General features: G+C 35.7%; 2 protein-coding genes across 3 annotated transcripts; one reads left to right on the top strand and one right to left on the bottom strand.

Moving 5' to 3' along the window:
- Positions 1-109: 109 nt before the first annotated feature.
- On the top strand, positions 110-10,503 carry LOC108460209 (endoribonuclease Dicer homolog 1). Of its 2 annotated transcripts, XM_017759619.2 has the most exons (21): positions 110-647; positions 908-2,009; positions 2,106-2,219; positions 2,971-3,181; positions 3,307-3,701; positions 3,806-4,037; positions 4,319-4,491; positions 4,588-4,710; positions 4,807-4,967; positions 5,048-5,281; positions 5,369-5,519; positions 5,608-5,790; positions 6,488-6,649; positions 6,734-6,829; positions 6,937-7,559; positions 7,887-7,987; positions 8,082-8,272; positions 8,355-9,272; positions 9,397-9,561; positions 9,670-10,043; positions 10,124-10,503. In XM_017759619.2, exons 2-21 carry the CDS (start codon positions 939-941, stop codon positions 10,299-10,301), a joined length of 5,856 nt encoding a protein of 1,951 aa, XP_017615108.1. In that variant the 5' UTR covers positions 110-647; positions 908-938; the 3' UTR covers positions 10,302-10,503. The 2 variants fall into 2 exon arrangements, with proteins under 2 accessions (XP_017615108.1, XP_017615107.1); XM_017759618.2 differs by having other exon boundaries at positions 110-2,009.
- Positions 10,504-11,130: 627 nt separating this feature from the next.
- On the bottom strand, positions 11,131-14,307 carry LOC108466479 (soluble inorganic pyrophosphatase 1). The gene is made up of 9 exons (XM_017766842.2): positions 14,073-14,307; positions 13,021-13,153; positions 12,886-12,914; positions 12,550-12,615; positions 12,266-12,373; positions 11,949-12,014; positions 11,745-11,865; positions 11,546-11,627; positions 11,131-11,375 (listed from the first exon to the last, which is right to left on the bottom strand). The coding sequence occupies exons 2-9, from the start codon at positions 13,151-13,153 to the stop codon at positions 11,333-11,335; spliced, it is 648 nt and encodes a 215-aa protein (XP_017622331.1). The 5' UTR covers positions 14,073-14,307; the 3' UTR covers positions 11,131-11,332.
- Between the last annotated feature and the right edge of the window lie 7,227 nt (positions 14,308-21,534).

Below are 21,534 nucleotides of genomic sequence, written 5' to 3'. Positions count from 1 at the left end.
AAACGGCTGAGAATGTTCTATCATCTTTGACCTTTGAATAAGCTTTCGTTTTTGCCGGGATTCTACCAGTGGACTCCAACTGTTTGACACGTGTCTGTACTTTTCCATAAGCGTTGCTGTTCTCATGTCCTTGGTAGCAAAAAAGAGAACACTTAACATCTCCCCGCTCCCTACGGTAACGCAACTGAACAGTGAAGAGCGTACTTCCAATAAAACCCTATCCTACCATCAACTCACAAATCACCACGTAATCCGGAACCCTTGTTGGGTCAAACGTGGCGTTATCGTATTGGTTGAAGCACTGTTTCTCTGTACTTTCGAGTTCGGAAAGTTAAAGAAAAACAGAACCGCCTCAAGTCACAGAAGTTTCTTTGTAAATTGCAAGGAAAAAAACATTGCGTGAAGACCAAAAAGAAAAAGGGGAAAACCCGTAGTTTTGGGTTTTATTATTTAAATTTTGTTTCTCCATCTCTCTTTCGTAGAGAAAACAGAGCTAAAACCCAGAAGAACCAAAGAAAGAGTGGGGGAGGAAAGCAAAAAACTGAGAAAGGCGCACGCTTGAAGGGAGTCAAATAAAAGAGAAACGGAAGATAACAGAATAGGCGTTGATAGACCGTAGAATCTAAGAATCACACACAAAAGTTTTGGTGGGGTTTTATGTTTTTTTCCCCCTTCAATTTTCTGTTTCACTTTTTTAAATGAATCCCCTTCCTTAACTACACTTCTTGCGTGTTTCCTGCGGTCTATCTACTCTTAATCTGTGTCTTCACTCACTCTTTTTTCTTCTCTCTGTTTTTTTCTGAATCTTTATAAAAACTATTGATTTCTTTCTCTTCTTTCTGGGTTTTTTTTTTATAATTCTTGTTGCTCTTGGTTCTTTTCCCCTTTTTTTTTTTTTTTTTTGAAGTGGGAGTATCCGAGTTCTGGGCAATTGATTGATGGAGGAAGAAGGTAGGGTTTCTGGTGGCAATGGGTCATCTTACTGGCTGGATGCTTGTGAGGACATATCATGCGACTTGATTAGCGATTTTGTTGATTTCGATGCTCCTATAGTTCAAGACTCCGTTGACAATACTTCCAATCAAGATTTCTTTGGAGGAATTGATCACATTCTCGATAGCTTCAAGAACGGCGGGGGACTTCCTCCGGTGGGAAGTAACGGTGATAGCTCTGCCGTCAATGGAAATGGAATTCACGACCCCGTTGCTGGAGATGGATGGTCTCCCAATGAGCTCTCTGGGGTCTCCAAGGATTTACCTGACAACTCAGTTCCGCCATCTAATGGAGTTGAAAAGAAGATTGGAAGCAAAGGGCAGGAAAAAAGCTGCGATGATAGTAATTCCAGTTTATTTGATTATTCTAATAAGGATAATGGAGTTCATCGAGACGATAAAAGGTCATCCGAGTCGAGAGATAGGGGTTTAGATAGTGAAGAGAGGTGTAGAAAGAGGGCTCGTGCGAATGGCTGCAAGAGTGATAGGCAGTATTCTAGTAGAGGTCAATATTATCCCCGGGATAGGGAGAGATGTTCTTCTAGGAAAAGGGTTCGAGATTGGGATGAAATTGATCGGAGAGATAGAGAGCATGTTAGGAGAAGAGAACATTATTATGGTGGCAATAGGAGGGATGGGAGAGAGAGAGAACCAAGGGGTTATTGGGAGAGGGATCGGTCAGGGTCCAATGAGATGGTTTTTAGGTTGGGTACTTGGGAAGCAGATCGGCAAAGAGAAGGGAAGGTGGCTTATGACAAAACTCCCGAGTGCAATGGAAAGATGGAGAAGAAAGTTGAGCAGCCGAAGGAAAAACTCTTGGAGGAGCAAGCTCGTCAATATCAATTGGATGTTCTTGAGCAGGCAAAGAGGAAAAACACAATTGCATTTCTTGAAACCGGGGCAGGGAAGACCCTCATTGCTGTTCTCCTCATGAAAAGTATTTCTGATGATTTACAAAAGCACACCAGAAAAATGCTCTCTGTCTTTTTGGTTCCTAAAGTTCCACTAGTTTATCAGGTAGTCAATTTATAGAATTTCAGTGTTCTTTTAAGATTTGATTGGTTCTGTTGTTTCCAGGTTCAGTTTATTATCATTTTTATTTTCCATTTTCAGCAAGCTGAAGTTATTCGCGAGAGAACTGGTTTCCAAGTAGGTCATTATTGTGGGGAGATGGGTCAAGATTTTTGGGATGCTCGTAGGTGGCAGCGCGAGTTTGAATCAAAGCAGGTAGCTTGTCAATTTCCTTTTGTGAAAATTCCTGCTTGACTGTCATTTGAGCTTTTCTAATGTTCCAAGTAAATTCCTTATTGTAATGCTAGTTGGCACTAAAGCACAATGCGGTACGTTACTTCAGTAATTTTAAGATATGACATTATAATGAGCGATACAAAAGTGTTTCTGTATCCGGTCTTTGGTAACACTTTTACTTTACTCAGCTTTACCTAGTTAGTTTACTCGTAAATTACTTAGGATATTTTTTTGAACCAATGTCCTTTTGCTCAATTTTGTTGAAGGAACGGGATGATGTTGATATAGTTTTCAAATTCTAGCAAGATTCTTAAATGTCTACTTGCCAGAACTGGGATTTAGTTGAAATATCAGTGATCCACCCTTTGTCCTGTCCTAAAAGGAAAAGAGGGAAAGCATAACAAAGCTTAAATTTGAAATATGGTTCTCAACCATTAGCAATATCCTTATATGCCTAATCTATAGAGTTGGAACTGAGTGGAGCTATTAATATTGGTAGACCTTTATCACATTCAGCACCCTTTATTTCTTTTTTACTCTTTTAACAAGGTATTATGAGCTGCTAAATTCTTGTCTATCTGTATGTAATTGAACAGTCTTTAGTAGGCTGTCTAGCATAGATATCCTCAAAATGGTTGTATCTTATTGAGTCTTCGGTAGCTGTTCATTTGCATATATGAATCTTGTCTATTTGTCCATAAGATTCGCTCATTTGATGTCTTTCTTGCAGGTTTTGGTTATGACAGCTCAAATTCTGCTGAATATTTTGAGACACAGCATAATTAAAATGGAATCAATCAATCTCCTTATCCTGGACGAGTGTCATCATGCTGTGAAGAAACATCCGTATTCACTGGTTATGTCTGAATTCTATCATACAACACCAAAGGAGAAGAGACCTTCTGTTTTTGGAATGACCGCTTCTCCTGTTAACTTGAAGGGTATATTTTTGTTTTTGTGTTCAGATTTATCTCTGTTTGAGACAAAGGGCTCTTTCAAAATTTTCTTTCACTTGATTATAAGAAAATTCCCCCATTTAACTCATATTTTGAATTGTTATATTCAGGTGTTTCAAGTCAAGTTGATTGTGCTATAAAAATTCGTAATCTAGAAAGCAAACTGGATTCTGTAGTCTGTACCATCAAAGACCGCAAGGAACTCGAGAAACATGTGCCAATGCCTTCAGAAGTTGTGGTAGAGTATGACAAAGCAGCCAGTTTATGGTCCCTCCATGAACAAATAAAACAAATGGAAGCAACAGTTGAAGAAGCTGCACAGTCAAGCTCTAGAAGAAGTAAATGGCAGTTCATGGGAGCTAGAGATGCAGGAGCCAAGGAAGAGCTTCACCAAGTTTATGGTGTATCTGAAAGAACAGAAAGTGATGGAGCTGCTAATTTGATACAAAAGTTGAGGGCTGTTAATTATGCACTGGGTGAACTGGGCCAATGGTGTGCTTATAAGGTATCATATGTGTTAAGTAATTAAGGTTACGACAACTTTTTCTTATTTTCTTGGTTGTGCAGAAATGATCCTGGTTGTTTCCTTTCATTGCCTTTCTTCTGCAGGTTGCACAATCTTTTCTGACGGCTTTGCAAAATGATGAGAGGGCAAACTACCAGCTTGATGTCAAGTTTCAAGAATCTTACCTAAACAAAGTTGTTTCTCTCTTACAATGCCAATTATCAGAGGGAGCTGTTACTGAAAAAGACATGAATAATGCAGAAGCAGAGAACTGTAATGCTCAAGATGGGACCAATACTGATGAGATTGAGGAAGGAGAGCTCCCTGACAGTCATGGTGTGTCTTTTCTTTAATTTTCTACCTTTCTTTTACTTTTTTTTTTTTTTTTGCCAGCACATTTTGAGACTGATATCTAATTGAAAAGGATATCTTCAGGTTTTGAATGTATACGTGTGATAATGTTAAGTAGAACAAAACATGCATTATTTACTTGCTTGTGTTGTGTTTCTTGTCATCCATTTTAAGGAAAATTCTTATCATTGTAGATATTTCTAAACAAAAGATATTTTAAAAACATTTTGGTGTGTATTCTCAACTCATGTACCGTTTTGTCATAGTTGTCTCTGGTGGAGAGCATGTGGATGTGATAATTGGAGCGGCTGTAGCAGATGGAAAAGTGACCCCGAAAGTACAGTCATTGATTAAAATACTTCTGAAGTATCAGCACACAGAGGATTTTCGAGCAATCATCTTTGTTGAGCGAGTTGTGGCTGCTTTAGTTCTTCCTAAGGTAGAACCATTGGCTTGTTTAATCATATTCAATGATAGATTTCATCCCCTTGCTGTTTCCTAGGGATGCTATTTTTACTTCTTTTTGAATGGACAGGTTTTTGCAGAGCTTCCGTCTCTGAGTTTCATCAGGTGTGCAAGTTTAATTGGGCACAACAATAGTCAAGAAATGCGGACTGGACAAATGCAGGATACAATTGCTAAATTCCGTGATGGTCGTGTATGTTCATATTCCATGCTTCCTCCTTTCAGCTGATGAAAGATCTGAATCATGCAAATATAGACATTTGATAAATGCTTTTACTTTCTATTGTAGGTGACATTGTTAGTTGCAACTAGTGTTGCTGAGGAAGGATTGGATATTCGGCAATGCAATGTTGTCATTCGATTTGATCTTGCAAAAACTGTTTTGGCATACATTCAGTCTAGAGGTCGTGCAAGGAAGCCTGGGTCAGATTACATCTTGATGGTTGAGAGGTACTTGTTGGGTTTGGTCTTTAAGCATTTTCTTTCCACAAAAAATGATCCAGACAAGCTAACTTTCATGTTGTTTACAGAGGAAATTTATCGCATGCTACATTCTTAAGGAATGCTAGGAATAGTGAGGAGACCTTGCGGAAAGAAGCAATTGAGAGAACTGACCTTAGTCATTTGAAGGATACTTCGAGGTTGATTTCGGTGGATATGGTACCAGGTACGGTGTACCAGGTTGAATCAACTGGTGCCATTGTTAGCTTGAATTCTGCTGTTGGACTCGTCCATTTTTACTGCTCTCAGCTTCCTAGTGACAGGTATTGTAGTCCTTATAAGTAGATATTTGTTTTCATTTCTATTGTGGTTCTTTCTTTTACTTAGGTGGCATTGCTTTTGGCTTTTAGATATTCAATACTTCGTCCCGAGTTTATTATGAAGAAGCATGAGAAGCCAGGGGGTCCAACTGAATATTCTTGCAAGCTTCAGCTCCCCTGTAATGCACCATTTGAAGAGCTCGAGGGTCCCATGTGCAGTTCTATGCGTCTTGCCCAGCAGGCATGCTATACTGTCTTGTCACCATTTACTTGTTTATCAAATTTATATTCAGAGTATTTCTCATGTCCATAACACATGTAACATGTAGGCTGTATGTTTGGCTGCTTGCAAGAAGCTCCATGAGATGGGAGCATTTACTGATATGCTCTTGCCCGATAAAGGAAGCGGGGAAGAAGCAGAGAAGGTTGACCAGAATGATGAAGGAGACCCACTTCCTGGAACTGCTAGGCATAGAGAATTCTATCCAGAAGGTGTAGCAGATATACTCCAGGTTATAACCCCTCTGTGGATATGCTATAGCGGTTTGTTGCATGTTAGTTGTTTCTTTTCTCATTTTTGAGAATATACATTCTAGTGCATGTGTCTATTTTTATGTTCTGCCACCTTTGTAATGCTGTTGAGTGGATAGTTTCTCCCCTTCAACTTGCCGAGCTCCTTGTCTTTATAATTTGACCAAGTTTTCCTTTCTACTTATATGCTCATCAAAGTTCAAAGTGCCTGTTCCTTTGTTTTTCTGGTTATTAAATAGTAGTATTAGTGTTGGTCTACTTTTGGTTGCCGAACAGCCATATGAAAAGTAATGGCCGACTTTGGAAAGTAAATCATAGACATAAAAGGAGGATCACGTCTTGCAATCTGCCAATGACCTCCCCACCCCCCACCCCCAAAAAAAAAAAGAAGAAAGAAGCTTGTATTCTGGCATAGATTGCGTGAGAGCTAGGTTCTTTACACTAATATTGCATTGTTTCTGAAGTTTTGGTTAAAAGCAATATAGATTATGATTTTGGCAACAATTTCTAGGGAGCTTCAATGCTGGTAAGACTACAGTAGTCCGTTTGTATTGTAATGGGATTTGCCTTCTTTTGTGCTTATGAAGGTGGAGGGATAATGTGGGGAGGGAGAAAAACATGTCCTTTAACTAATATGCCTTTTGCTTTCAAGTTCATTTAATGCTTTTGGGTCCACAGGGAGAATGGATTTTATCTGGAAGAGATTGTGTTGGTGACTCCAAAATACATCGTCTGTACATGTATACTATCAAATGTGTAAATAATGGCTCTTCAAAAGATCCATTCTTAACTAAAGTCTCAGATTTTGCAGTACTTTTTGGCAAAGAGCTGGATGCAGAGGTAATTTCTGTTGTTTTCAGTATGAGCATAACTTGTATTTGGTAAATAGGATTTTAATTTCAAACAACATTTGTCTCCATTTAGGTGTTATCGATGTCGGTGGATCTATTTATCGTTCGAGCCATGATAACAAAGGCATCTCTTGTCTTCAGGGGATCAATAGATATAACTGAAAGTCAGGTGAGTTTCTATTTAAATTGTTTGGATAATGATTACTATTTGAGATGTTTTTGCTGTTTGTACTAGACTATGCTTATGGTATAACTTACAAGTTTGCTTATGTGCAGATGGCATCCCTTAAAAATTTTCACGTAAGATTGATGAGCATTGTATTGGATGTGGATGTTGATCCTGCCACTACTCCTTGGGATCCTGCCAAGGCATATTTGTTTGTCCCTGTGGTTGGCGATAAGTTTGTAGATCCTATAAAAGAAGTTGATTGGGATTTGGTAGATAATATAATCACTACAAATGCGTGGAGCAATCCCCTTCAAAGAGCTAGGCCAGATGTTTTCCTTGGGACAAATGAGAGGACACTTGGTGGTGACAGAAGGGAGTATGGATTTGGGAAATTGCGTCATGGCCTGGCTTTTGGGCACAAACCTCATCCTACTTATGGTATCAGAGGAGCCGTAGCCCCATTTGATGTTGTTAAAGCTACCGGGGTGGTTCCTAGTCGTGATACGATTGAGGTACAAGGGGATTGGACCAAAGGCAATTTGATAATGGCTGATGGTGTTGCACGTGCAGAAGATCTTGTTGGAAGAATAATAACAGCCGCTCATTCGGGGAAGAGGTTTTATGTAGATACAATATGCTATGACATGTCAGCAGAGACCTCCTTTCCGAGGAAAGAGGGCTATCTTGGTCCTGTCGAGTACAGCTCATATGCCGATTACTATAAGCTGAAGTATGAATTTGATATCTCTTACCCTTAAATTCCTATTTTCTTCCCTACACCTTAATAATATTAGAAATAGCAATTGCCTGCCTATTAATTGCTTCTTTTTAATGGATGAGATAACCTAAATGTATCTCAGTTGTGTGTGTAGAATAGGAAAGCATGTCTTACTCTGTCAAGGACATGGTTGACTACTTTTAGGTGCTGAATATGTGAGCTTTTGTCACATTTCCACCTGATAGTATTGGAGGTCCTTACAGATCAAATATGCTTTCTGTTTCTTCCCGCACAACAAAGGTGCATTAGGCTATTGAGTCCTCTATATATTGTTTCCAGGTATGGTGTTGAGTTGAGCTACAAGCAACAAGCTTTGATAAGAGGTCGTGGTGTTTCATACTGCAAGAATCTCTTATCTCCTCGATTTGAGCACTCAGAAGGTATTATTTGGAAAAATTATGCTTGTGTCTAACATGAGGTTTGCATCGGTTATGGTCATTTTTTTGCTAAACCTAATGTGTGTACCATATGAAGGTGAATCGGAGGAGGCACTTGACAAAACATACTACGTGTTTCTTCCTCCTGAGCTATGTTTTGTTCATCCACTTCCTGGATCACTTGTTAGAGGTGCCCAGAGGTTGCCCTCTATTATGAGGAGGGTTGAGAGCATGCTTCTTGCAATTCAACTTAAGCACATAATACAATTTCCGGTCCCTGCTTCAAAGGTGTGATATTTTTCTCTGGCTGATCAAATTCCAAGCAGCTTTCAGATGATTAATAAATTGTGTCTTTCTTTTATATGTTCAGATTTTGGAAGCTTTGACTGCTGCTTCGTGTCAGGAGACATTTTGCTATGAAAGGGCTGAGCTTCTTGGGGATGCTTACTTGAAATGGGTAGTCAGTCGTTTTCTGTTTCTTAAATATCCACAGAAACATGAAGGTCAACTGACCAGGATGAGACAACAAATGGTGAGTAACATGGTATTGTATCAATATGCATTAAATAAGGGACTTCAATCATACATCCAAGCAGATCGCTTTGCACCATCTAGATGGGCTGCTCCTGGGGTGTTGCCAGTCTTTGATGAGGATACAAAAGATGGTGACATGTCCTTATTTGATCAAGAACATGCAACTGCTGATGTTTTACCAGTAAAAGTACTTGGTGATGGGTTTGAAGATGAGGATATGGAAGATGGTGAGATTGAGAGTGACTCAAGTTCTTATAGAGTCCTCTCTAGCAAGACCTTAGCGGATGTGGTTGAAGCACTGATTGGAGTTTATTATGTTGAAGGTGGCAAGCATGCAGCTAACCACCTCATGAAATGGATTGGGATCCAGGTGGAGTCTGATCCTGATGATATGGACTCTATAGTGAAGCCATCGAATGTTCCAGAAAGCATACTCAGGAGTGTAAATTTTGAGGCCTTAGAAGGTGCATTGAACATCGAGTTTAAAAATAGGGCCTTGTTGGTAGAAGCTATTACTCATGCTTCACGCCCATCATCGGGAGTATCCTGCTACCAGCGTTTGGAGTTTGTTGGTGATGCAGTCTTGGATCATCTTATCACAAGACATTTGTTTTTTACATACACCAATTTGCCTCCAGGTCGCTTGACTGATTTGCGTGCTGCTGCCGTAAACAATGAAAACTTTGCACGTGTTGCTGTAAAGCATCAGTTGCACGTGCATCTTCGGCATGGATCAAGTGCCCTTGAGAAACAGGTTTGCTATCTGATTCCTTCATTTTTGCTTGTTTAATGTGACACTGCCAGTTTAACCCATATCAATGTCTGTTCTGCACATGGGTGGGTTCTTTCTGACTTGGTACTCTTGGCTTCTATTTCAGATTCGGGACTTCGTGAAGGAAGTTCAGGATGAGTTATTAAAGCCGGGTTTCAACTCTTTTGGATTGGGAGATTGCAAAGCACCGAAAGTTCTTGGAGATATTGTTGAATCCATTGCTGGTGCCATTTTTCTTGACAGTGGACGTGACACTGCAGTTGTCTGGAGGGTTAGTTTGGGACTGACTTTTGCCTCTCCCCTGCTTTTCATACAGCTATATGTATACACACGCTAACAAGACAATCTGATAAGAGAACAAAATGTTCTTGCTTTCCAGGTTTTTCAACCTCTGTTGCATCCCATGGTGACTCCAGAGACATTGCCGATGCATCCTGTCCGGGAACTACAAGAACGATGCCAGCAACAAGCTGAAGGCTTGGAATACAAAGCCAGTCGTAGTGGCAATTTGGCCACTGTGGAGGTTTTCATTGATGGGGTCCAGGTTGGAGTTGCTCAGAATCCCCAAAAGAAGATGGCACAGAAACTAGCTGCAAGGAATGCACTTGCTGTTCTGAAGGAGAAAGAAACAGCTGAAGCTAAGGAGAACTGTGAGGAGAATGGGAAAAAGAAGAAGAATGGCAACCAGACATTCACCAGGCAAACATTGAATGATATCTGCCTGCGTCGAAACTGGCCTATGCCCTTCTATCGGTAAGAAATTACAGTTGGTACCTTTTCTTCCTCTTTTATTTGGACAGCAACACGCAACTGATCTGATGCGTCATCTTTAGGTGTGTGAATGAAGGGGGCCCTGCCCATGCAAAGAGATTTACTTTTGCTGTCAAGGTTAACACCACTGACAGGGGGTGGACCGATGAATGCATAGGTGAGCCAATGCCTAGTGTTAAGAAGGCCAAGGACTCGGCCGCTGTGCTTCTCTTGGAACTTTTAAACAAATGGTATTCATGATTATTTTGGTACTTAGTTTCCCAATACTATTTTTTCAATAGCCCCCTTATTGGTCGTGGGGTGCATCACAATTCTTATATTTTTTTGTCATTAATTAAGGCTTAGCCGATCTTATTACTATAGAATCAGCTTGAACAATAAAAACTTGACCCGATTTTAGGCGTGGTCCGCTTTTGGATATACATACATTTTCACAAATAAACTGCCTAAAGAGAAAGATATCAAATATCTGGAGTTTCTTTTTGTATATTATATGGATGATTCGATCCGCAAGGACCATGATTGGGAATTGTTTGATCGTCTTTCTCCGAGTAAGAGGCGAAACATAATCAACTTGAACTCGGGACAGCTATTTGAAATCAATTGGATTCTAGAATTATTCCTCAAAGGATAGACAAGAGCTGTCTTATAGCCATTAGATTCCATATACCTAATTTTACCCCCTTCCTTTTTTTCCTAATCATTTTTTTTTATCGTTTTTTATGCTTTTGGCCAAAGGAAAATATTATAAGTAAATGGATTTATAATTTTGCATGAATTGTTGATTTTAAATGTAATGGGGGAACAGGACCAGAACATACGCAGTTGAATAAGATAAAGAGACATTTGTCTTCTTTTTTTTTCTTTTTTCATTCTCGTTGACTGTGATCTACATTCTATGGATGTGTTTGATTTGAAGTTGAAGTGTAGCACCAAAAACAGTTGAACATAGAAGCATGTCTTGAATATGTCTCTGTTGCTCTTGGAAAGATTACAAGGTGTGCAAGGAGGGAAACATGTGGAAGATGAGAGATGAAGTGCAGATAACTAACAAAAATCTCAAATCGCATTCTAGTAATGTCATAAATTCCATATATAATCTCTTCCCGACAACAAAGTTTTTAATCCAACGGGAAATAATAATCGTACAGAATCACAGCTGAAAAAGGAGTATCAAAGGAGTTCAATTCATATCCAAATGCTGTTGATAAGATGTTTTATTTAATATGTGGTGCATTTCCTCCCATGATAGAAGATTGCCCTTTTTCAGCCTATCGCCTCAGGGTTTGCATAATGTACTCGGCATAAAGATCCCTGCAACAGATCAACACAAGAACCTCAGTAGAAGCATAACAAAAATTATTAATAATGGAGACCAAGAATGTAGGAACCAAAGGGGGAAATGTCCGTTAGCTTTGGACATGAATTCCCTCTACGATTGTGTATACCCATCCTTGGGAGGTATAATATAGTTCTAGGCATACATTGAATACTGGACAGCTTCAACGGCAGCGGTTGCTGGTAAAAATTTGTCAACTGCAACCTCCTTGTTCTCATTTTTCTTGTCTGTGCTGTGTTAAGAAAGCGATATTCCTTGCATTGGGGAACAAACCTGAACATTCTTTTGATAAATAGCTGAAATATCGAGGAATGAGTTCTATAATTTGATATTGAAAAGGATACAGTCTTCAAAGAAACGACGGATCTCTGTCAGGCGGTGAGGGGGAAGATCTTTGATGTCGGTGTAATGCTTGTACTCAGGATCATCAACACAAACTGCAATGATCTTGTCATCTTTCTCCCCCTAGGTAAGAATTATGAAGCAAATATCAGACAAACTGAAGGGAAGAAGTGTCAAAAGGTTAACCTGAAACTACAATGAAATACCTGGTCAATCATTGGCATTAGTCCAAGGGCTCTGGCTCGCAGAAAACATCCAGGAAGAACAGGCTCCTATTTGAATAAACAACATAATTTGAGTACTTCTAGATCACTGTTAATATGCAGCTCAAAGATAAACTCGATGAAACGCCTTAAAAGCAATGCAGGTGGTTCAGAGTGCATAGGGGAAGAAGACTAACGGAACTGGGGTGGTAGAAGTAATGGTCAACAATAGAACACATAAGAGGCTTTTATAGTGAATAAATTAATCGTACATGTTAACATTCAGGAATAAGTTAATGGAAATCTTATTAGTGTTTCACCTGCATGATAACCAAACAATCCAAGGGATCATTGTCTTCACAAAGTGTGCGAGGGATGAAACCATAGTTATGAGGGTAGACCACTGATGAATATAAAACTCGATCAACCTGATATTCATGTTGACAGTAAGAAAACATTACAATATGGAGCCTGTAATAGTGGCAAACTTTCTAATGAACATGACTAAACTGGAATTCAGTGGAAGAAAGGCAAAGCCTTGACATAGGAGCTCAGGAACATGTTCCAGGAACTACTATCTTTAAAGATGCAAAACTTTTCATACCTTAATCAATCCTGTCTTCTTGTCAAGTTCATACTTTACTTTACTACCTTTTGGTATCTCAACAACCTGTATGGTTGAACAAGAAATTGAATAAGCAAACAATTAGCAGTGACTGGATGTTAGACATTTCAGCTTTAATATATGAAATGTTTTCTTGGTACCTTAAGAATGTTCTTCAAATAGGAAAACCAGGGTAAGTTTAGGTGAAACTAATAAATTAATGAATGTTATTGATATATGTAAAGCATGCTAAATTATGTTTATTTCTCAGTTTATTTAAAACCATAAATGTTCTATGAACAAGTTCAGACTGATAAAATAAGAAAGAAAGCATACACAGTTGAAAATTGCTGGAGCTCCAGGTCCTGAACACAATATTTTTGAAACAGGTCAGTTCCCAAAATCTGATTATTCACTCGGACAATATTAGCAACAACATCAAATCAGAATTTCACTCATTAGATAGGGTACCAATCTCAAGATCATGCCAAGGATGTGCAGCAACTGATCTCCGTGACATAGACGAAAGAATCCTCTCGTTCAGACGGGGTGGTTTGCGTGGAGTTTCCACTACCTTAGCTTCATTTTTATCTTCTTCACTCATCTTTTCCACAAGAATAAATTGCATCAACATTCAATCAAAACCCAGTAATTATGTTAGTTTATTCATAAGTTGTAATTGATCCAGTTATACGGGAATTTATAATAGTCACATGATGCATAAAAGAAAAGGCTGCTAAGTGTTTAGAAGACTAAGTCTAGGATCTGAATGGTAACAAAATTTCCAAAAAACAAAACTATATGCTGTTCCATTTCTCAGATAATGAATGCCATGCAAGTGACCAGATTCTATTGCAAAATTTGGCACAAACATTAGCTACCATGATATTCAAGAGTAAGGCAATAAACTAAATAATAGATCGACATCTCAATCCTAAGTTCTTAACCCAATACTACATGTTCTCTTAATAGTCAAACAATTTCACTCAACTCTCATTAAACAACCAAAATTGAAGAAAAATGACATAAATGATCAATTACACTCTGGTCTAATGGCACAAATGTCTTCTCACAACCGGATCGGCCACTAGGGTCAGGTGTTTATGCTTATTTATTACTATATTATAAAAGATGGTTACTTCATAGTACTATTTATCTGTATCAAGGTCGCTGCAACAATCAAGTACAAACATGAATTAACCAAAAAAAAAGCGAGTTGGTTAAATATCTAGTTCTTCAGTAATCTCTTTCCTCAAATAGTAAAACTAAAAAACAAAAACGACAGCTTTTTAATGCTTTACATCTATGCTGAACCAAAAGTCCGATTCTTGTTCATAAGTTCTAGTAAAGGATTCAATAAGATCCTATGGAACTTGTGCATTTGCACTTAAACCCAGAAACGAAACGGCAATGAAATGTGAATTGATAAAGTGTAAACGAGCGATCTATAAAAAATAGACAAAACAATGAAAGGGTTTCCATTAGTGATCCAAAACGGTGGCATAAAGTGAAAGAAAGCATACCTTGGTTTGTTGTGGTTTGAGAGTGCACGCACAGAAAAAGAAAGAAAGAAGAAGCTTTTGATTATTGAGGGAAGAGAAATAGGAAGGGATGCAATGAGCCTGAAGCTGCGCTTGACGTTATAGGTAAAATATTTATAGAATGAAGTCTTCAAAGGATGTTAAAGAATAGGAGAAAATAAGTTGGCCCTTGATTGTAGGCAGTGGCTCGGTTCTGCTGCTGACAAAAGAGATTTTGTGTCAACTATTACCATATTTCTATTTTCGTCATTTACATTCAAAAACTTTTATTTTAGTTATTAATATTATTAAAATTTAATATTTTAGTCATTGGTAGTTTAAATTATAAATGGAGTGCTGATATGGATATTCTTATTGATATAATAATAATTTTAGTTTTTAATATTTATAAATTTTATTAATTTTGTGTTAATTTTAAAAATACAACATATTTAACCCTTAATTTTACATATTATCTCAATTTAATCTTTATTCTTAAAAATTCAAAATTAAAACCTCAAAAATTAATTTGAAAGTTCATTTTCTAATAAAATATATACAAAATTATAAAAATATTTATCTAATTTTTTTCTAATTATTTAACATGACATTTATTTATTAAATAAAATTTTATAAATAAAACAATTTGAGGGAAAAAATCGTGAAAAATACTTAAGTAGAATCAACTTTTTTTTAATATTAACGACCATCGTATTCAAGTTAGGTGAAATACTACGGCTTGAGCTAGAAAAGAATAATAAGTGATGTCTTTAGGTTATTTCATTTGAGCCTGTGCTTGAAGACGAGTATCGTTGGGGATATATGAGTAGGTGGAAGGTCATGCCGACAACTATACAATTGATTTCTAATCGGTGGCAAGATGATGAAGGATACGTAAAGCGAAGAGTTTGGAGTAAGAGTTATTGGTGCTAATGGTTGTAGGTAAAGGCGGTGTCCAACACTTGATAAATTTGGTGAGGATTAAAAAACAAGACTAGACATATAATAAATAAATTATTATTTATAAAATAAAACTAAAAAGTTTGAATTTGGTTTAAGTATTGCTTACGGGTTTTAAAATATTTTATTTATAAAATTATTATTTTAATAAAAATTTCATGTTAGAAAAAGAAAAACATCGATTATTCATTTATTTATTATGTATTATTTTTATATGATTTTTTATAATTTTATATGTATTTTATAAAATCTTATGTATTTTAATTAAAATGAACTTTAAAATAATTTTATTTTTAAAGTTTCTATTTTTGACTATTTTAGGAATTAATATTAAATTGATATAATATTTAAAGTGAGGTTAAATTTGTTTTAGAATTAGAACTAAATTGATAGAATTTGTAAACATTGTAGGGCTAAATTTATTATATGCTAATGAAAAATAATCACATCAGTACTTTGTTAGTGCTTTAACGTATAAGTGACCAAAATATTAGATTTTGATAATGTTAGTGACTTAAAAAAAAATTTAAACTTGAGTGATCAAATCAGAAATATACTAATAATTGAGTGGTTATTAATATAGTTTACCCTAGAATCTATTCCACTATTATAAAAGTATAAAAAATTGGTAAAACACAACTACCTTATAAAAAATTGGTAAAACACAACTACCTTGAAGTTTAGGATAACCAATTAGACTTACTCATTGATTGGACCACCCGTTAGGTTCGAAAGTCTACTCGAAAAATGAGAGGGTTTAAACAAAAATTCAAAGCCTGAAAAATAGGCTTAGGTAAAATTTAAGGCCCATTTTCTATATGGGCCAAGTATTGGGTAAGATTTTTTGGTCGAGCTCGACTCGACCCTGCCTGAATATATTATGTTATAAAAATTAATTATATGTGTTAAATAATAATTATTTATATTTATATTAAATTACTAACCCAATAACAATTGAATTCATTACCCAAAACTTAAAAATAAAACTTGCCCAACTAAATAACCCAACCTAAAATATAAAATTTTAAAATTATATTTAATACAATAAAATATTTATTATATTTATTTGTATTTTGTAATATAATAAAATATTTATTATATTTATGATATTTTTAATATAAATATTTTTAATGTGTTAGAAAAATTTTATTTTAGAGTTTTTTTAGTGATATTAGTATATTTAAAAATATTTTTAAATAAAAACTAATCTAAAAAAGTCAAATATAGGTAGATCAGTCGGACTTGGATTTACCTTCGTTAAATTGGGATGGGCTTGAACAAAAACATAAGCCCATTTTTTAAGTTGGACCCAAAATTGAAAAATTAATCTAGATACCTTGTATGGACTTGACCCACTGACATATGAGCACCTCTAAAAATAATTCTATGTACCTTCAAATATTTTTTGAGTATATAATTTTTTAAAAATAATAATAAAATTTTGTGACTATTATCATGTTTTTATTATATTCGTTATTTTTAATTAAATAATAAAATTAATTAATTTAAGATTATACCAAGTACCATAAAATTAAAGGGTAAATTATACCTAAGTCCTTGAATTATTAATAAGTTTACACTTTGGTCAATCAACTTCAAAAAATTATAAAATAAGCATTGAATTATTCAAAAATTTTCATTTAAATCACTAAAGTCAAGTCTTTAAAGATGATTGACATGGTCGTTAAATCATTGTTTATCATATACAATATAATATATATTAACTATGTGATTTCAACCTGGCTTATTAAAAAAAATACTTTGACTTTTTAAATCTTGTATCATTTCTCCTTCTAAGAAAATTGATTATAAGGTTTTTTCTTTCTAAGTTATCTTTAGAATCTCCCGCTTGTCTACAAAAATGCAACGATTAAAAGAAGTTGTAATGACTTATTTGTATGAGTTATTAGATAATTAAATCTACATAAAAAAATCTCTGAAGAACTTAAGATGCATGATGCATATAATTAAAAACCTCGACAACCATACTCTATTAAATTATAAAGATCCTTGTATGGATTAAAGCAATCTTAATGTATGTGGTATAATCGTTCGAGTGAACATTTATTAAAAAATGGATATAAAAGTTATGTCATTTGTCATTGTGTTTCGATCAAGAAAATAAACTTTGGGTTTGTTATAATTGCAACTTATGTTGATGACTTAAACATAGTAAGAATTCCTGAAGAGATCTTTACACCTCTAACTATCGAAATAAGGAATTTAAAATGAAAGATGTAGCCTTTATGGTCAATTTACTTGCAAGATAGGAGTACCTTTGTATTTGATAAATTACACTAGAATAGATATAGCCTTTATGGTCAATTTACTTGCAAGATCTAGTTCTGCACCAACACAAACATATTAGAATGGAGTGAAACATGTTATTCGTTATCTTCATTACACATTTTATATGAGTTTGTTTTTCTAATGTGGAGTAAAATCAAAATTGATGAGATATGTGTTGGAAATTGTAGATTGCAAATTAATTATTCATGAGCACTATTCAAATTAAAAAAGTGATGATTTATCATCTAATGGATACATTTTCATGGGACATGTTTTTTCTAAGAAGTATGTCCAGCTAAAGGTTGTAGCTCTTCAAAATAGTATCCATTGAGTGCATATAAATAGAAGGACTATGGTGCTCACCAAGTACATTACAATCAATCCAATTTCAAAAATTAGAGTAAGAGTTAGAGAATTCCTCGATTTTGCTAATAAAAAGAAATTCAAAAGCTTCGCTATATCCCGGAAGAACCTTTGTTTTAACCCTCTATCAACTTTCTGTGAGGGCAAATAGTTCTTTTTGAAAAGCATTACCCGCCCCTCGAAGTCTATTGTTTAATTTCATATAGTCTCTGAATCTATTGTCTCCACTCAATATCTCTAACAGTATGTTGATACTAGATATCTTGTTTATCCTTGTAAAGCTTTATCACAAACAAGTTATGTTTTCACATGTAATAAGACTAAATTTGTAAAGCAAAGAGTCACTGCCACATTAAGAAACCATTCAAAATTTTGGCTCTTTATGAAGTAAGTCACAAAAATGTTTAGTTACAAACAACAATTCAACATATCAAAAAAGTGTGTAGATTGTTTGTTGATAATGGCAAGCCAACAATATTGCAACATGAATTTCACAAATTAAAAGTGGTTGTGTAAAGGATGATAGAACTAAACATATCTCAAAATTCACTCAATTGATAACTTAATAGATCTGTTCATAAAAGCATTGTCAACTTCAATTTTCAAGAAGTATGTACATAATATAAGAATGGTCTTAAAGACATTGAATAATTAATTACAATGGAGTGGAAATCTTTTATAAATATTGTACTTTTTTTTATTAAGTTTTTATATTATTGAGTTTTTCAAAGTTTAATGAGACATATTCATAGTTAATAGCCATCCAAGGAGAATTCATACTATCATTTGAATGTAGTGTATGGCTATATGCCTAGACATTTATAAGATTCATGTATGCTGATGGTATATGGATTATACAAATTGTTAGAGTTGTGTGACCCAAATTCTAAGAGATTGCTTGCAAGTCAAGTTAAACAAAAAGTATTTATGAGTATAATATATTTAGCATTTATTAGCATAATATATTTGAGTTTGATTAGAATTAGGTTTTTTCAACCTATATATAGATGTAGTTGAAACTTCTCTTGTAATCATTCGAATTCGACATAGTAAATTTTCTTCTCCTCTGCCCGTGGTTTTTTCTCGTAAGGATTTTCACGTAAAATCTGTAAGTGTTCTTTTTTATTTTATTTTATTTTTCACAAATTGGTATCAGAGCTTCCAGGTTGTTCATCTCGATCACGGTAATGACGTCTTTGAAGTATAAAATTTCGCTGTTGGATCGCAACACCAGATTTGCATTGTGACAGATTAAGATGCAAGCAGTTCTTGCGCAGATGGATTTGGAAGATGCCCTGCTAGGGATAGATAAGATGCCTTCGACATTAACAGATGAAGAGAAGAAGCGTAAGGATCGAAGGGCGTTAACATAATTACATCTACATTTGTCCAATGAAATTTTGCAAGATGCGATGAAAGAGAAGTCTGCTACTGTATTATGGAAGAGGCTAGAACAAATATGTATGTCAAAAACTCTAACAAGCAAGTTGCATATGAAGCAACGTCTTTATACTCATTGTTTAGAGGAAGGTGCGTCTGTATACGAACACTTAACAGTGTTTAAAGAAATTCTCTCAAACTTGGAGGCCATGGAGGTTCAGTATGATAAGGAAGATCTAGGGTTAATTCTACTTTATTCATTGCCCCCGTCTTATTCAACCTTTAGAGACAGATTTTATATAACCGTGAGTCTCTCACAGTTGATGAGGTTTATGATTCTTTGACCTTGTATGATAAAATGAAGCATCTTGTGGTAAAACCCGACTCTCAAGGAGAGGGTCTCATTGTTCGTGAGAGACAAGACCGGAATGCTGATGATGATCATAGAAGGACACAGGAACGGAATCCTCACGGTAAATCTAAGGGTAGATCAAAGTCTTCAAACAGAGGTAAAACCTGTAACTTCTGCAAGAAGAAAAGGCACATTAAATCTGAGTGCTATAAGCTACAGAACAAGATTAAAAGGGAGGCTGCGAATCAAAAGGGAAAATAACCAGAAAATTCTGGTGAAGTTGATGTTGTAGAAGACTATAGCGATGGTGAACTTCTAGTCGCTTCTGTCAACAATTCTAAAGTGACGAGGAGTGGATACTTGATTCAGGTTTCACCTTCCACATGAGTCCCGATCGGGATTGGTTTACAACTTACGAAATAGTGTCTGAAGGTGTTGTTTTGATGGGAAATAATGCTTCGTGTAGAATCGCATATGTTGGAACAATTAAAGTTAAGATGTTTGATGGAGTTGTCAGAACACTTAGTGATGTACGACATGTTCCAAAATTGAAGAGAAATTTAATTTCGTTGAGTACTCTTGATTCAAAAGGGTACAAATACACAGCTGAAAGTGAGTTTTTAAAGATTTCTAAAGGTTCTCTTGTTGTGATGAGAGGGCTGAGAAAGACTACCAAGTTATATGTTTTACAGGGTTCTACTGTTACTGGTGATGCAGCTGTCGCTTCTCTTTCTTGTCAGATGATGATATTACTAAACTTTGAGATATGCGCCTAGGGCATATGAGTAAGAATAGAATGGCAGAATTGAGCAAAAGAGGACTTCTTGATGGGCAAGGAATTTGCAAACTGAATTTCTGTGAGCACTGTGTTTTTGGGAAGTAAAAGAGAGTTCGATTCACCAGAGGAATCCATATCATGAAGGGAACATTGGAGTATATTCATTCTGATCTGTAGGGGTCATCCAGAGTGCATTCGAGAGGTGGAGCTAATTATACGCTAACTTTTATTCATGATTTTTTTAGAAAAGTTTGGGCATTCTTTTTGAAGCAGAAGAGCGATGTGTTTTTCGCATTTAAGTCTTGGAAAATTATGATTGAAAAATAGTCGGGAAAATAAATAAAATACCTTCGCACAGACAATGGCTTAGAGTTTTGTTCTGATGAGTTTAATAGACTGTGCAAGTCAGAAGGGATTGTGAGACACTTGATAGTTCGTCATACTCCACAGCAAAATGGCATTGCAGAACAAATGAACAGAACGATCATAGAAAAGGTTTGATGTATGTTTTCAAATTCCAACTTATCGAAGTCGTTTTGGGCAGAAGTAGCCTCTACTGCATGTTTTTTAATCAACCGATCTCCATCTATTGCCATTAAGAAAAAGACTCTACAAGAGGTATGGTCTGTTAATCCTGCTAATTATTCTGACTTAAAGATCTTTGGGTGTCCTATGTATACTCATGTTGATAATGAAAAATTGGAATCGAGATCCATTAAATGTGTTTTTCTTGGTTATAAAGCCAGTGTAAAAGGGTATAAGTTATGGTGTCCTGAAAATAGAAAAGTTGTGATTAGCAGAGATGTTGTTTATTGATGAAACTGCTATGCTACCTAACTTATCTCTTAAAGACTCTTCCAATAAAAAAAATCAAAAGCAGGTGGAGTATCGGATTAATACAGAGTCGACTCCTCAAGCCAGTACAAAAACTAAGAATAGTGTTGCTTCTTCATCACAATACTCTATTGCCAAAAATAGATCTAGAAGAGAAATTAAACCTCCAAAGAAGTATGCCGAGGCTGATCTAGTTGCTTATGCTTTAAATATGCTGAAGATATAGATGCAAACTGAGAGCCATCTAATTATTTGAGGCAGTTAGCTGTGAAGACTCAGAAAATTGGATGTTTGCTATGAAGAGGAGATTAAATCACTCCACAAAAATAGAACATGGAATCTTGTGAAACTTCCTAAAGGTAAAAAGGTTGTTCATTGTAAATTGGTGTTTAAAAAGAAAGAAAGGACTCCAAGAGTTGAAGAACCCATATATAAAGTAAGGCTTGTTGCAAAGGGTTACAGTTGAATTCCAAGAGTGGATTTCACAGATGTGTTCTTCCAGTTGTGAA

Source organism: Gossypium arboreum, chromosome 7 (assembly GCF_025698485.1).
Source record: "Gossypium arboreum isolate Shixiya-1 chromosome 7, ASM2569848v2, whole genome shotgun sequence".
Classification (NCBI taxonomy): Eukaryota; Viridiplantae; Streptophyta; class Magnoliopsida; order Malvales; family Malvaceae; genus Gossypium; species Gossypium arboreum.
This window is presented reverse-complemented; position numbering and strand designations above follow the sequence as displayed.

Excerpts from the sequence above, each read along its gene's own strand:
- LOC108460209 (XM_017759619.2), top strand. The coding sequence starts at position 939 with ATGGAGGAAGAAGGTAGGGTTTCTGGTGGCAATGGGTCATCTTACTGG. Across the intron at positions 5,520-5,607 it reads CTATGCGTCTTGCCCAGCAG|GCTGTATGTTTGGCTGCTTG; the intron begins GCATGCTATACT and ends TGTAACATGTAG. Across the intron at positions 5,791-6,487 it reads GTGTAGCAGATATACTCCAG|GGAGAATGGATTTTATCTGG; the intron begins GTTATAACCCCT and ends TTGGGTCCACAG.
- LOC108466479 (XM_017766842.2), bottom strand. The coding sequence starts at position 13,153 with ATGAGTGAAGAAGATAAAAATGAAGCTAAGGTAGTGGAAACTCCACGC. Across the intron at positions 12,616-12,885 it reads CTCCAGCAATTTTCAACTGT|GTTGTTGAGATACCAAAAGG; the intron begins GTATGCTTTCTT and ends TCAACCATACAG. Across the intron at positions 11,866-11,948 it reads TAATGCCAATGATTGACCAG|GGGGAGAAAGATGACAAGAT; the intron begins GTATTTCATTGT and ends ATTCTTACCTAG.